Source organism: Drosophila grimshawi, unplaced genomic scaffold (assembly GCF_018153295.1).
Source record: "Drosophila grimshawi isolate 15287-2541.00 unplaced genomic scaffold, ASM1815329v1 contig_1377, whole genome shotgun sequence".
NCBI lineage: Eukaryota > Metazoa > Arthropoda > Insecta > Diptera > Drosophilidae > Drosophila > Drosophila grimshawi.
The window spans coordinates 16,999,930-17,012,562 of NW_025062900.1; the positions used below are offsets into that span (position 1 = coordinate 16,999,930).

General features: G+C 41.6%; 3 protein-coding genes across 5 annotated transcripts; 2 read left to right on the forward strand and 1 right to left on the reverse strand.

Moving 5' to 3' along the window:
• Window positions 1–19: 19 nt before the first annotated feature.
• LOC6562215 (importin subunit beta) lies at window positions 20–4,664 on the reverse strand. Of its 2 annotated transcripts, none has more exons than XM_001987880.3 (7): window positions 4,405–4,664; window positions 3,972–4,181; window positions 3,331–3,572; window positions 2,193–3,221; window positions 1,207–2,133; window positions 700–1,140; window positions 20–624 (listed from the first exon to the last, which is right to left on the reverse strand). In XM_001987880.3, exons 2-6 carry the CDS (start codon window positions 4,027–4,029, stop codon window positions 742–744), a joined length of 2,655 nt encoding a protein of 884 aa, XP_001987916.1. In that variant the 5' UTR covers window positions 4,030–4,181; window positions 4,405–4,664; the 3' UTR covers window positions 20–624; window positions 700–741. The 2 variants fall into 2 exon arrangements, with proteins under 2 accessions (XP_001987916.1, XP_032592562.1); XM_032736671.2 differs by having other exon boundaries at window positions 4,409–4,610.
• Window positions 4,665–4,892: 228 nt separating this feature from the next.
• On the forward strand, window positions 4,893–8,633 carry LOC6562784 (transmembrane 9 superfamily member 2). The gene is made up of 5 exons (XM_001987879.3): window positions 4,893–5,299; window positions 5,857–6,051; window positions 6,119–7,104; window positions 7,170–7,329; window positions 7,396–8,633. Exons 1-5 carry the CDS (start codon window positions 5,165–5,167, stop codon window positions 7,897–7,899), a joined length of 1,980 nt encoding a protein of 659 aa, XP_001987915.1. The 5' UTR covers window positions 4,893–5,164; the 3' UTR covers window positions 7,900–8,633.
• An 88-nt stretch (window positions 8,634–8,721) lies between these two features.
• LOC6562681 (carcinine transporter) lies at window positions 8,722–11,761 on the forward strand. 2 transcript variants are annotated; one of them, XM_032736595.2, is made up of 8 exons: window positions 8,739–8,887; window positions 8,957–8,993; window positions 9,080–9,181; window positions 9,462–9,662; window positions 9,821–10,079; window positions 10,292–10,883; window positions 10,979–11,377; window positions 11,439–11,761. In XM_032736595.2, exons 1-8 carry the CDS (start codon window positions 8,823–8,825, stop codon window positions 11,713–11,715), a joined length of 1,932 nt encoding a protein of 643 aa, XP_032592486.1. In that variant the 5' UTR covers window positions 8,739–8,822; the 3' UTR covers window positions 11,716–11,761. The 2 variants fall into 2 exon arrangements, with proteins under 2 accessions (XP_001987914.1, XP_032592486.1); XM_001987878.3 differs by having other exon boundaries at window positions 8,722–8,887; window positions 8,957–9,181.
• Window positions 11,762–12,633: the final 872 nt, after the last annotated feature.

Genomic DNA, 12,633 nt, shown 5'->3' on the forward strand with positions numbered 1-12,633 from the left:
AACTAAAGATTTCACTTACACAGCAGAACCTGCTTCGGTTCTTATTTTTCATCTTTGTTTTTGTTTGTTATGGAAGATGTTACATTGGGTAAACCTTAAGAAGTATGTTGCAGCCATAAGACGATTTTATCCAATATTGCTGTGTATTTAATGTAGTAGTTTTATGTGTATTGTTGGATTTATGTAATTTTTATAAATTGTTACCGACTTTTTACTTATATTAACAACTCAATAGAGACAGACATAACTGCGCTTTTTTTTTTTTAAAGGTTTTTTTTATGTTTTTTTTTGTTGCTTTTGTTTGTGAAATAATGATTAAAATCGGTTTCTAATTAGTCATAACAGGAATTGTTGTGATAGCAGGCTGCTTAAGCGATAAAGTTGTCATAGTGCTTATAGAGAAAATGTTTTGTAGTTGGTAATGGGGACTTTGATTACGCTTCTTAGGAATTATCAAATTTACTAATAAGCTCACACAAAAATAACAATATAAATATCATAATCGTAGCAGGATTTGGCTTACAATGAAATGTATAAACAAAATTGTCTTAAATTTTAGGCGTCGCACAGCAACAATAAATCGGACAAACAAACAGCAGATAGAATTTTCGAATTCGGACTGAACTGTAAGAAGATGTGTAAATGGCTTAATTAAAGTCAAATGTTGTGATTTTTGTTAAATCAGAACACTCTACTCACCAGTTTGGCTGCGAACATACATAACTAAAATGGGATCCCAATTTACTGGGCAATGACCTGGCTGTTCATCTTCTTGATCTCCTTGGCTGCCCATGTGCATAGCATTTTGGTGCGCTGACCTTTGGAGCGCTTACCCTCGGCGAGGAATTGTGTAATGATCACATCATCCAGCAATGGATAGAGACGTGGTCCGAACGAGGTGCACAAATCACCGATGAAGCCCGCTGCACTGGCCATCATCGAGTCGGAGACCTCACCCTCTTGCGCAATGCGCTTTATGAAGTTAATAATGTGCAACAGATGGGGCTCCATGTGGAATACATCCTGATTGGCAGTCTGATCGACTCCCTTGAGACCCTGAATGATCCCGGTGTAGGCCTCCAAAACACTCTCGCGCAGCTCATTGATGTATTCGCTCATGTCGAAACTAGAGTTATCCACCTATAATAAAAATTAAAGTTAATTATTGATGTTCAATTGGGAAATAGCAGTTGTGATTTTGCATACCTGCAAATTGGAGGCAGCACGCAACATGTCCAGAACGACATTTAAATATTTCAGAAACTCGCTGCCAATGCTTAGCGCCATATCGCCAAAGGCGGACAGTATTTGCGGCTTAACACTGCGATGAAGATTCGGTTCAGCAAGATCGTTCATTAGTACGGACATAATCTCATCGCAGTAGGGCACCATCAAATGTTTGAGGGCGCGGCAAATGTCGCCAGTGAGTCCAACGGAGGCACAGCAAACCTGGTACTCCTGATGATTCTTGAGACCCATTATTAGAAAATCTTTAAAGGCCGGCATGTATTTGACAAATTGAAAGCCAAGTAGCTCGACCAGCGTAGAGACGGCCAAGAACGCGTCCTCTTGAACGCCGCCCGACTTTCCGGCACTGGAGCTAAACATGGTCAGAAGAGCGGTCATGATGGCGTCCGAAATCTGCGGAGCATCCTCCTCGCGCACCTTACGCAGCACACTTTGGAGTGTGGCGCAGAGCAGCGACTGCAAGTCATTGAACTGATGGCGATCGCTGTGGTTGCTAATATGCGACTCCATCTGCATGACCTGATTCAGACGCTCCAAGATGACAATTGTTGTGCGCTGCACAACCAGATAGCAATCCAGCGGTGAATTCTTGATCATGTCCATCAACGCCTCATAGGCAGCGCTACGCAAATTGGCCTGAGCACCGTCCGACCGATCGGTGGTCTCCAACAGTTGTGTGATAATGAATTCAAAGTAGGGCGACAGGGCATAGGTCACCGGTGTTTCTCCCTCGCTGACAATGGCAGCCTCATAGGCGGCGTCCGACAAGCCGATGAAGGCCCAGCATACGTTTGCCGCCACACGCGGTTCCGACTTTAGACTTTTCACGAAGCACTCGAGCAATGTTTGCAAATATGTCTTGTTGATTGCGGCTTCCGGGATGATCTATAGTTTATTATTGAGTTTGAATATTTGTTTTTAATTTAACTTTAATCTGTACTTACATCGCATATACGTCCAAAGGTCCAAGCCGTGGTGTCGCGCACGATGACGCTAGAATCGTACATGAGTCGAATTAGGGTTGGCATTGCCTGCTCAACAAGAGGCTTGAGCGTGTTGGCTTCCAGGCCATTGAGCACAGAACCGAATGTCATGACGGCAGCATCGCGATAGCGCCAATTGGGTGACTCAATGTTATCCTTGATGAATGGCAAGACATGCGGCACGATTTCGTCCTCGCAGCAGGTGGCCAACAACATTAGGCACACGGAGGACGCTTTCGACGGACTCCAGCTGTCTTCGTCGTCGCACTCGTCCTGTTTGGTTAACTTCTCAACTAGCACCGGCGTCAAGAACTGGAGAGCACCACGTGCATAATGCTTGGAGGCACGTGGCGGCGGCCTGCCTAGATCGGTTGCCTCCTGACTCTCGATGGACAGATCGATTTCCTCATCGCTCACGTTCGACCAGAACTCAATGCCCTGCAGGGCAATGGCGTCATTGTCCGACTTCATGGCCTCCAGTGTAATGGGGAAGAGTGCCTGTGCCATGTATGGCTCCATGAATTGATAGTAGAGCGACATGATCTTCACCAAACACTGCAAGGCAGCAACACAAATCTGTGTGTCGGTGCACTGCGTCGCCTCGCACACCACCTCCATGATGAAGTTTCGCTCCATTTCCTTCTCAAAATTGGCCTTGGTGAACTCCAGTGAGTTGTGCAGCGATGTTGTAGCAGCCAATCTCACATGGTTGCTGGGCTCCTGCTTGCGCATTCCGTGTATGATAGCCGTTAGCACCTGATTGGACTGATTCTCGAGGACACCATAACGGATATCCTGACAAATGTAACCAATAGCCTCAAGCGCCGCCTCTCGGTGCATTTCGCTGGAGCCTTCGCTGACGACTTTGTTTACCAGCGTCTGGATGAGAATGCCCCAACGATTGATGGGCAGCTCAATTACCGCCACATAAGCAACACACTGGGCGGCACAAGAGGGTCGCGTGTTCTCTGTGCCCAAGGCAGAAAGTATCTGATGGAAGGTGGAAAAGGCAATTCAAAATAAATATATCAATTGTTACCCATATTTCAGGCGAAACGTAAAATATACGGCTATATTATGGGTAGCGCATTTAACATACATTATTTTTGATCAACTCTCTGGTCTCCTCGGGAAACTGGTGCCATCTCTCCTGATACTGTTGACTGATATTTTCATCCTTACTCGTTAGGTGATTTTTCAATTGAAGACCAGCTGCCATGCGCGCCACGGCACTGTTTGTTGTTTCCACGAGGATTTTTGAGAGAGCCTTGAGGAATTCTGGCAGATTGCTGGCGGCTGCCTGCTCCAGATAGTTTTTCGCCGAGAGCAGCTCATTTTTGTCTGCGGCAAGTAAGAAAATATATCAAATACAAATTGAGGTTATGTTCACAAAGTCCTAAATCTAAGTTGTTGAGGCTATTTTATGTATGTATGTACTTATGTGTGTGCGTATATACGCTTTTGCTCATTTGTTCATATAAATATATATGTATATCTACATATATATGTATGTATATAGGCGATTGTTGTGTGTGTAGCAACTAAACATACGCTTATGCTCGATTGCAACCCTGCGCAACACACACATATTCATGCGTCACAGTCGCCGCCGACGTTGCGACGCATCACCTATAACAAAATGGCTTTTAGCTGGCCCTGAGCAATTGAACTTTAAATGCTTTTTATAGGTGCCTCCTCGTCATCGAGATGCACATTTAGAGAATGGTTTTCATCACTTACCTGGTGAGACGGTCTTTTCCAATATAGCAATTAATTGCCTTGTTATGTCCGAAGTCATTTTTGCGCTCTTCTTACTTTCAATTTCGTGTAAAAATGTCGTAGCTGCTGTTAAAGGCGCGAATGTGTGGATATTTTTTCGTAATCACTCAGCTTTCTATGGTGTGTTTGTATGTATGCGTGAATATATAGACAATACCGAGCGAGCAGCAGCTGCCAAATGATTAAACCAAAAAATTATTTTTTTTTATATTTTTGTACAGCTAACACGATAATAGAATAGAAAAAACACAAGCTAGCTTATGGAACAAAGGCAAATGAGGCCTACAACTTCAAGAAAAATGAAATGAATTTGCTTTTTAGATTGAGAACGCGACGTACAATATCCGAATATTTGCGTCGTCCTAAAATTGATTTTTTTCGCTTTTTAACTTACTCACTGTGCGTGTCTCTGTTTCCCCTTTGTCTGCGCGTCTGCTGATGCTGTGTTGCTATTTCGATATTGGCTACGCGAACTGTCAGAAAACTCGGGACAAGGGACAAACTGTCGTTGAAATTGTTAATGTTAATGTCAATGTAATGTTATCTAGTCGTAATTAACTTTGAACAGGAATTTTTTGTGTCCAATAAAACGTGAATTGAGAAAGAATGAGAAGCAGGCCGGTTCTGAATAATACTCGACCCCACATGGAAAATTACTGCGCGTCGATCTTTGTGCACGATGGCAACACTGTTTAGTCGTAGCTGCCAGTTGCGTTTGAAGTTGATGGGCGTCACCTATAAATATTGAAATCAAAGTATCCGATATTAATATTAATAAATTGCATTTAATTTACTATATTTATTTCTACACATTTAACATTTAATAATTCAAATTTTCTGACAAAGACATAAATGACTATAACAGTAACCCTATGGCCACTTGGCCAAGTTGGCAGTCCTGTGAAGTGGCAACGCCGTTTTTGCAATTGCACAGTGCTGACGTTTGTCAGTCAGAAATAAGCCGAAAAAATAGGAAACAAAAGCTTGACAATTGAACTGCGACTGCTGTTTAAACAGACAACTTCGAGGATTCAGGGTCACATCTGGCTAACCAGTCTAGAACGAGTGTTAGATCGACGTGGTAGATAACTCACTGCTGCTCGATTGTGATTGCACTTGTGTCTGCTGCTTTTGTTGTCAAAATACTAAGAATAATGATACCATCACGGTGCCAATGCACCGTTTTGGGGCTGCTTCTGCTCGTCTTGATCGCCTGTGAAGCCTTCTATCTACCTGGTCTTGCACCGGTCAACTTTTGCAAGAAGTCCGATGGGACAACTACGTGCAAGGTAAGTGAGTGTGTTGGTCACATGTACACACACACCCACACACATATGAGTGTGTTTATTATTTATAGTTAATAGTTAATGGCTATTCCAACTCTTGTTCCCCAACGGAAGTAATGATAAGCACCCTGCTTGCCTACTGAGAGTGATATTGCTTCGTGGAATGCTGTCGTGTGGGTGGCTGTGTGCTGACGTAGATACTTTTGTTTTAAACATGCTTGCGTATCCAAAAGTACATGTGCCTAAGCGCAAAGATAGAACATAAACATATATACTTAATACGTGTGTGTATGTATGTGCTTGTTTGTTGATTAAGCGGGAGGTCGGCGATCGAGGTACGCTCTTCATTAATTAGAGAACATATCAAATTATTTCGCCTACTTTTTATCAGTTAGTCGGAAACAGCAATTCTGATATTTGTCTCGTGTTAAGCAGGAGTTTTTAATGTTTTTTTGTTATCAGTATTATTAGGTTGTTCATTTTATGATATTTTTAATCTGCATATCCACAAAACGTAAAAATTATAACAAAATATATTATATTTTATATTAATGCTGCAGTCTGATGTTGTTTTATACGTTAACCGCTTAAATACTGAGGAATCTGTCATACCCTATGAGTATCATCACTTTGATTTCTGTCTGGGAAAAGAGGAGAACTCGCCAGTTGAGAATCTTGGCCAAGTTGTATTTGGTGAGCGTATACGACCGGGCCCTTACAAAATACAGTTTATGGAGGATGTGGAATGCGCCGTGGTAAGTGCATTCAGTATGCAAATCTCACAGTTGGCAGTCGATTGATTTAGTATTTATTATTCGAAAGGCTTGTCGCAAAAATTATACCGGCGGTGTCGGGGATAGTGACCGACGAATGATGGTGCTTAAGAAGGGTATCAGTCTTAACTACCAGCATCATTGGATTGTGGACAATATGCCCGTAACTTGGTGTTATCAGCTGGAGACGGGTAAGCCGTATTGCAGCACTGGCTTCCCAATGGGCTGCCTGGTACGCGCCGACGGCGAAGGTTGCCCCATCAATACAATTTACAGTCGTCCACTGCACTATTATCCATTCAATCATGTGGATCTGGAGATCACTTATCACAGTGGCGCTCAAGAGGATTGGGGCATGGGCTTTGGAGGTAGCAGTGGTCGTATAATTTCTGTTAAAGTAACGCCAAAATCCTTGCTTCACGCCGATCCCGAAAAGCCCAATTGTTTGGGCCCTGAGCCGCTGGCCATACGCGAGAGTTCCCTCAAGGCAGGCGAAGTTCAGAATATAGTTTACACGTACGGTGTGAAATTCGTACAGAATAATAATGTAAAATGGTCGTCGCGTTGGGATTATATACTGGAATCAATGCCGCATACTAATATTCAATGGTTCTCAATTCTCAATTCGCTGGTCATCGTACTTTTCTTGAGTGGCATGGTGGCGATGATTATGCTGCGCACACTGCACAAGGATATCGCCAGATATAATCAGATGGACAGTGGGGAGGATGCACAAGAGGAATTCGGTTGGAAACTGGTACATGGTGATGTTTTTCGGCCGCCACGCAAAGGAATGCTTTTGTCCGTCTTTCTTGGCTCTGGTGTTCAGGTCTTGGTCATGTCAATGGTCACCTTGGCATTTGCCTGTCTTGGATTCTTGTCGCCTGCAAATCGTGGCGCCTTGATGACCTGCTCCATGGTGTTGTTCGTATCACTGGGAACGCCCGCTGGTTATGTTTCGGCAAGAATCTACAAGAGCTTTGGCGGTGTAAAATGGAAGAGCAACGTCATCCTTACCTCAATAGTATGCCCCGGGTGAGTTGATGCCAAATAAAATAACTACGAATGCTTACTAATTTTATATAATTTCTTTTGTCTAGAATCGTATTTTCGCTGTTCTTTGTGATGAATTTGGTGCTATGGGGTGAGAGTAGCTCTGGCGCTGTGCCATTCAGCACACTGATTGCCTTGCTGGCTCTGTGGTTTGGAGTTTCCGTGCCCTTAACCTTTGTTGGCGCCTACTTTGGTTTTCGCAAACGCGTACGTAATCTATTATATTCATTTTCATCTTTAATTTTGCTCAAATTCACACTCTTTGACTTTTAGGCTTTGGAGCATCCGGTGCGTACCAATCAAATACCGCGACAGATACCCGATCAGTCAGTCTATACGCAGCCGATTCCCGGAATTGTTATGGGCGGTGTTCTGCCGTTTGGCTGCATCTTCATACAGCTGTTCTTCATTCTCAGTTCGCTGTGGTCAAATCAGATGTACTACATGTTCGGATTTCTCTTTCTCGTGTTCCTTATACTTATCATCACATGCTCAGAGACAACGATCTTGCTTTGTTATTTCCATCTATGCGCGGAAGACTATCATTGGTGGTGGCGATCATTTCTTACATCGGGCTTCACAGCCGTTTATCTATTCATCTATTGTTGCCACTACTTTGTCACAAAACTATCCATTAAGGACAGCGCATCGACGTTCCTCTACTTTGGATATACCGCCATTATGGTATTCTTGTTCTTTTTGCTAACCGGCACAATTGGATTCTTTGCTTGCTTCTGGTTCATACGGAAAATCTATAGCGTTGTCAAGGTGGATTAGGCTCAGCATACATCACGTATTTATACAATGTGTGTGTGTGTGCGTGTGTGTGTGCTTGTGGGAGTCTGTCCGTGTGTATGCCCGTGTGTTTTTGTATGTGTAGCCACAATTTACACTTAAGCCTAATGTGTGTGATTTCTGCGCTGTGCGTGAACAGCCGGTTTTCTGTTTATTATAATGAACTTATTAATATGCATATACTACATAAAAATATGTATATAGTTATATATACATATGTGACTATGTGGTAGTACCGATGCGCGCAATAATGTTAAGGAAAAATCAGAAAGTACGAGAAAGGGTGAAAATCAATTGTGTGTAGTTTACATGTTTTAAAAACAAACTATCAAATCTTTGGCAAGAAATTTCATCTTTTCAAATTTAACGTCCACTTCTGGAGATATATACATACAAATACATTTCCAAAAAATAAAAATAAAAAAAAACCAAAAGAAATAATCATAAATAAATTACTGTTCCCAACAATAATTATTTTGTTTAAACATGAAATCCACTTCCTGCAAATTAAAATGTACTGATTTGTAATTTGAAGTACTTTACCTTTTGTGTATTCGTTAAATCAGAGCCATCCAAACGATTGTAATTGAGGCTTGGATTCTCAACATATAATTCATACGTGTAATATTTTAAAATATGTACTTTAGTTTAAACGAATTAAAACTAACTTGGAACTAAAAAATAAATGAAAAATCCAACCAAAAATGAAAAAAAAAGAGAGCGCCCTCTATAGTTTAAAAATTTTGATCAAGGGTTGCAACCCTCCAAACTGCATCCGATGGCAAAAACAGTTTTGAGGCTTCCGCTGAAAGTTTGCAAAATTGATTTCAAAAATAAATTGCCAACTAAATTGCAGCAACAATCAATCCCAGACTAAATGACACACCAAATTGTGGACAGTGAAGATGAATACGATGAGCTATCGGAGTTGCGACAACGAAGCCAGCCCGAGGCTCAGCAATCAGTCGATGTTAGTAATCCGATGGACCCTCATATGATTCCAACAAAAATTTATAGTTATAGTTGATATGCATTTTAGGAGGCCTTCGATTTGGACGATCTGCTGCCAGTCATTGGTGAGTTTGGCAAATATCAGAAGCTGCTCGTCTTTGGCATTTGTCTGCCTGCTTGCATACCATGCGGATTTTGTGCCTTCAACCAGCTCTTCATGGCCGACACTCCCGATGACTATTGGTGCCGAGTTCCTGACCTCTTCCACATGGATCTCGAACAGCGTAAATATTTGTCCATACCCAAGGAACTGGTAAGCCAACTCTTAAAGTTTTCAGTTTAAAAATCAACATACGAAATAAAGGAACTCAAGTTTTATTAGAGTTGCTGAGAATTTGGAGTTAGATACAATTATATAAAAACCGCAAACAACAAAAAATTCGACGATTTATATATGTATAGAAATCTTATATTTCTATGCCAGGTTAGACGGTGGTCAACTTGAACCGTTGTGGTACCTTGTGGGATCTAACTCGGATTTCTTCGGCACCCTAATATATAAGATAATTTTATTTATTATTATTTTTTTTAAGGAAAATGATGAGTTGGTCTACAGTAAATGTTACACTTACGGTGTCAATTGGACGCAGTTGCTCGAATCTGTTGATAATATTGTTGACAGTGCTGGGAATGATGTGACAACACTGGAGCCCAATAGCAGCTGGCCGCTGATCAAGTGCAGCCAAGGCTGGGAGTACAACACGACCAGTGTCTGGTCCTCTATTGTGATCGATGTGATTAAGTCCATAGCCAAAGCGATCCACAACTGATCCACATTAAGCCTCATTTAGAGCAGCTCTTTGAACAATCATCATTTGTACCCTTTCATGTCATACTCTGCTCCAGCACTTTGATAATCAATTCATCACTCAACTGTTGCATCCGTTAACAGTTCGATCTGGTATGCGATCAGGACATATATCCGACCATTGGACTCGCTGCCCTCAACACTGGTGGACCTGTGGGTGTTTATCTATTTGGACTGCTCAATGATAGAGCCGGGCGTAGACTCTCCTATTTCACGTGTCTGGCCACATTGCTGGCGGGCAGTTTGATTACCTCGCTGAGCACCGACTTCTGGACATGGGCGGGCAGTCGTGTGGTCGTCGGACTGACTATTCCAGCTGTATATCAAATACCCTTTATCATATGTGGGTATTAAGCTTTTAACCTTTTTATGTAGACTATGAAAACTGACAAACTTCCAAAATTGTAGAGCTATAAGCGCAAAGTCCCACAATTTTAGAATGAGAATTATTAAATTTGAGAAGTAGATTAATGTTAAATTTCCTTAATTATTAGTCAGGAAAATGTTACTAAACTGATATACGATTAATAATCTGTTGGCTCTTACTCGTTTCAGCTTTGGAACTCGTTGGAGAGAAGTATCGTTCCTTTGTGACCGTGATGACGTGCACCTTTTACACGTCGAGCATAATGCTGCTGTCGCTGGTGACCTATCTGGAGCGGGATTGGGTGCGCCTTTCCTACTACACATCAATTCCATTCTATTTCTACTTCCTGTACATATTCATAATGCCAGAGTCGCCACGTTGGCTACTGATGCGCGGTCGTCTGGAGGAGGCGCTGAAAATACTGGAGCGCATGGCGCGCGTGAATGGACGACAATTTCCGGAGGCAGTGCACAGTAAGTTGGAGGCGCAAATCAAAAGAGACAAACTGAAAAAGCAGAAGAAAAAAGTGGCCAATGTGGGCCTCATGGATCTGTGTCGCACGCCCAACATGCGGCTAAAGACGATATTGATTACGCTCAGCTGGTTTGCCAATGAGACCGTCTATCTGGGACTTAGTTATTATGGTCCCTCGCTGGGCACCAATCAATACGTTAGCTTCTTTCTGTCCGCCGTAGTGGAGCTGCCGAGTTATCTGTGCTGCTGGTATTTTATGGACACTTGGGGTCGTCGTTGGCCTCTCAGCTTATCAATGATATTGGGGTAATTACAGATAGATTTTTAACAATGTTTTTTTTTTTCAATTTGTTACCTGTTTTCTGTTGTCTAATCTATATAATTGCTCTAATCTTATCTAGCGGAGCTGCGTGCATTATAACCGTAATGTTGCCCGATGACGCAATCGATGAGACATTGATACTTTATCTCATATCGAAGGCGCTACTATCGGCTTCTTTCCTAATCATTTATCCCTTTGCCGGCGAGCTATATCCGACTCAAGTTCGAGGCATTGGGATTGGTGCCTCTAGCTACATTGGCGGATTGGGGCTGATAGTGATACCATTTGTCACCTATCTGGGCAAGGACAACTTAAAGCTACCATTGGTGATTATGGGATTTGTATCGATGTTGGGTGGCATGACTGGTTTGCGTTTGCCAGAGACTCTGCATCATCGCCTGCCGCAGACCATCGAGGAGGGCGAAGAGTTTGGCAAGAATTGGCAATTTAAAGATTGCTTTCGCTGCAAGCCGCAACCGTAAGTAAATGGGTTACCAACTAATCTGTTGGCTATCTTCATATATTCCGCTTTCTTGCAGCGATGCTCTGTCTCCGCCATCTTCCTATGAGAACTTGGATGTATTGGGTGGCTCCTCCAATACCGCTTCCGAAGTGGAACTAGAGCTTCGAGATAGTCGCCGTCAACGGCAACAGCCCCATTCTGATGAAAGCACACCGCTGGAGCTTGGTGCAAGTGGTAGTGGAGGTGTCGGACGACCGCATCGGAGTTCGATGAAGCGCTTGGTGCGCCAGATGAGTGTTATGGATACACAGAGGACTCATGATGGCACCATGCAGTTGACGCACTGGATTTGAGTGTGTGTGTGTGTATGTGTGTGAACTGTAAATGCGTGTATTATAATTTAAAGATGTTTGAATGCTCTAGTCGAGACAGCTCGACTAGGAAGTACCCTGAACCCAGCAATAGATAGTAGTCATGCTGATTGAAGTTTGTTCAATGTGAAAATACGTTTTGGAGATAATAGTTTGCTCTGTTTGAAAACACATTTTCTTATCCGATCTTAATCAAGTTTGTATTAGGGTGTATCATATATTAATTGAATGATATTGCTTGTCTTTGATTGCGTTCGGAAATCGAGGACGAATTGGAATTCTCCAGCTCTTATATAGATGGATAGACTTATGAATAATATATACAAACTTTATGGAATCGGGATTGTTTCCTTATTTTTGCACAACTTCATCATACATTTATTCTTATTTTTCGCTGGTTCAGGGTATAAAAACAATATATAAATACCAAACAAAAAACATAGCACGAAAAATCTCTACAAATACAATATTCACAAAACTTTAGTAGCAATTTCACTTTGAAATATTCTGTATAACAATTTATCCTACAACAAGTATAATAAAGTATAATAGCATTTAAATGTTATGGAACATATCTATAAAAATCTGTTTTTTTTTTCTGGATATCATATTTACATGAATTTCTTGTATTTAAATGCATTATTGACATAGATGCCAAAGAATGATCATATGTCATTTAATTCATTTTTTATTGAAATATTTTTCAGTGTCGATTTTAAATTAATAAATAAGTATATCCTTTTAATCAACAATAATGTTAAAGCCAAACTTATGGTAATAAAATTATTCACTTACTAAGTGAGTTTCGGATACGAGCACATAAACAATTAAACAACATTAATTTACCCTTTGAGCATCCACTACAAAATACAATGCTTTCAGCACATCCGCCATATATAC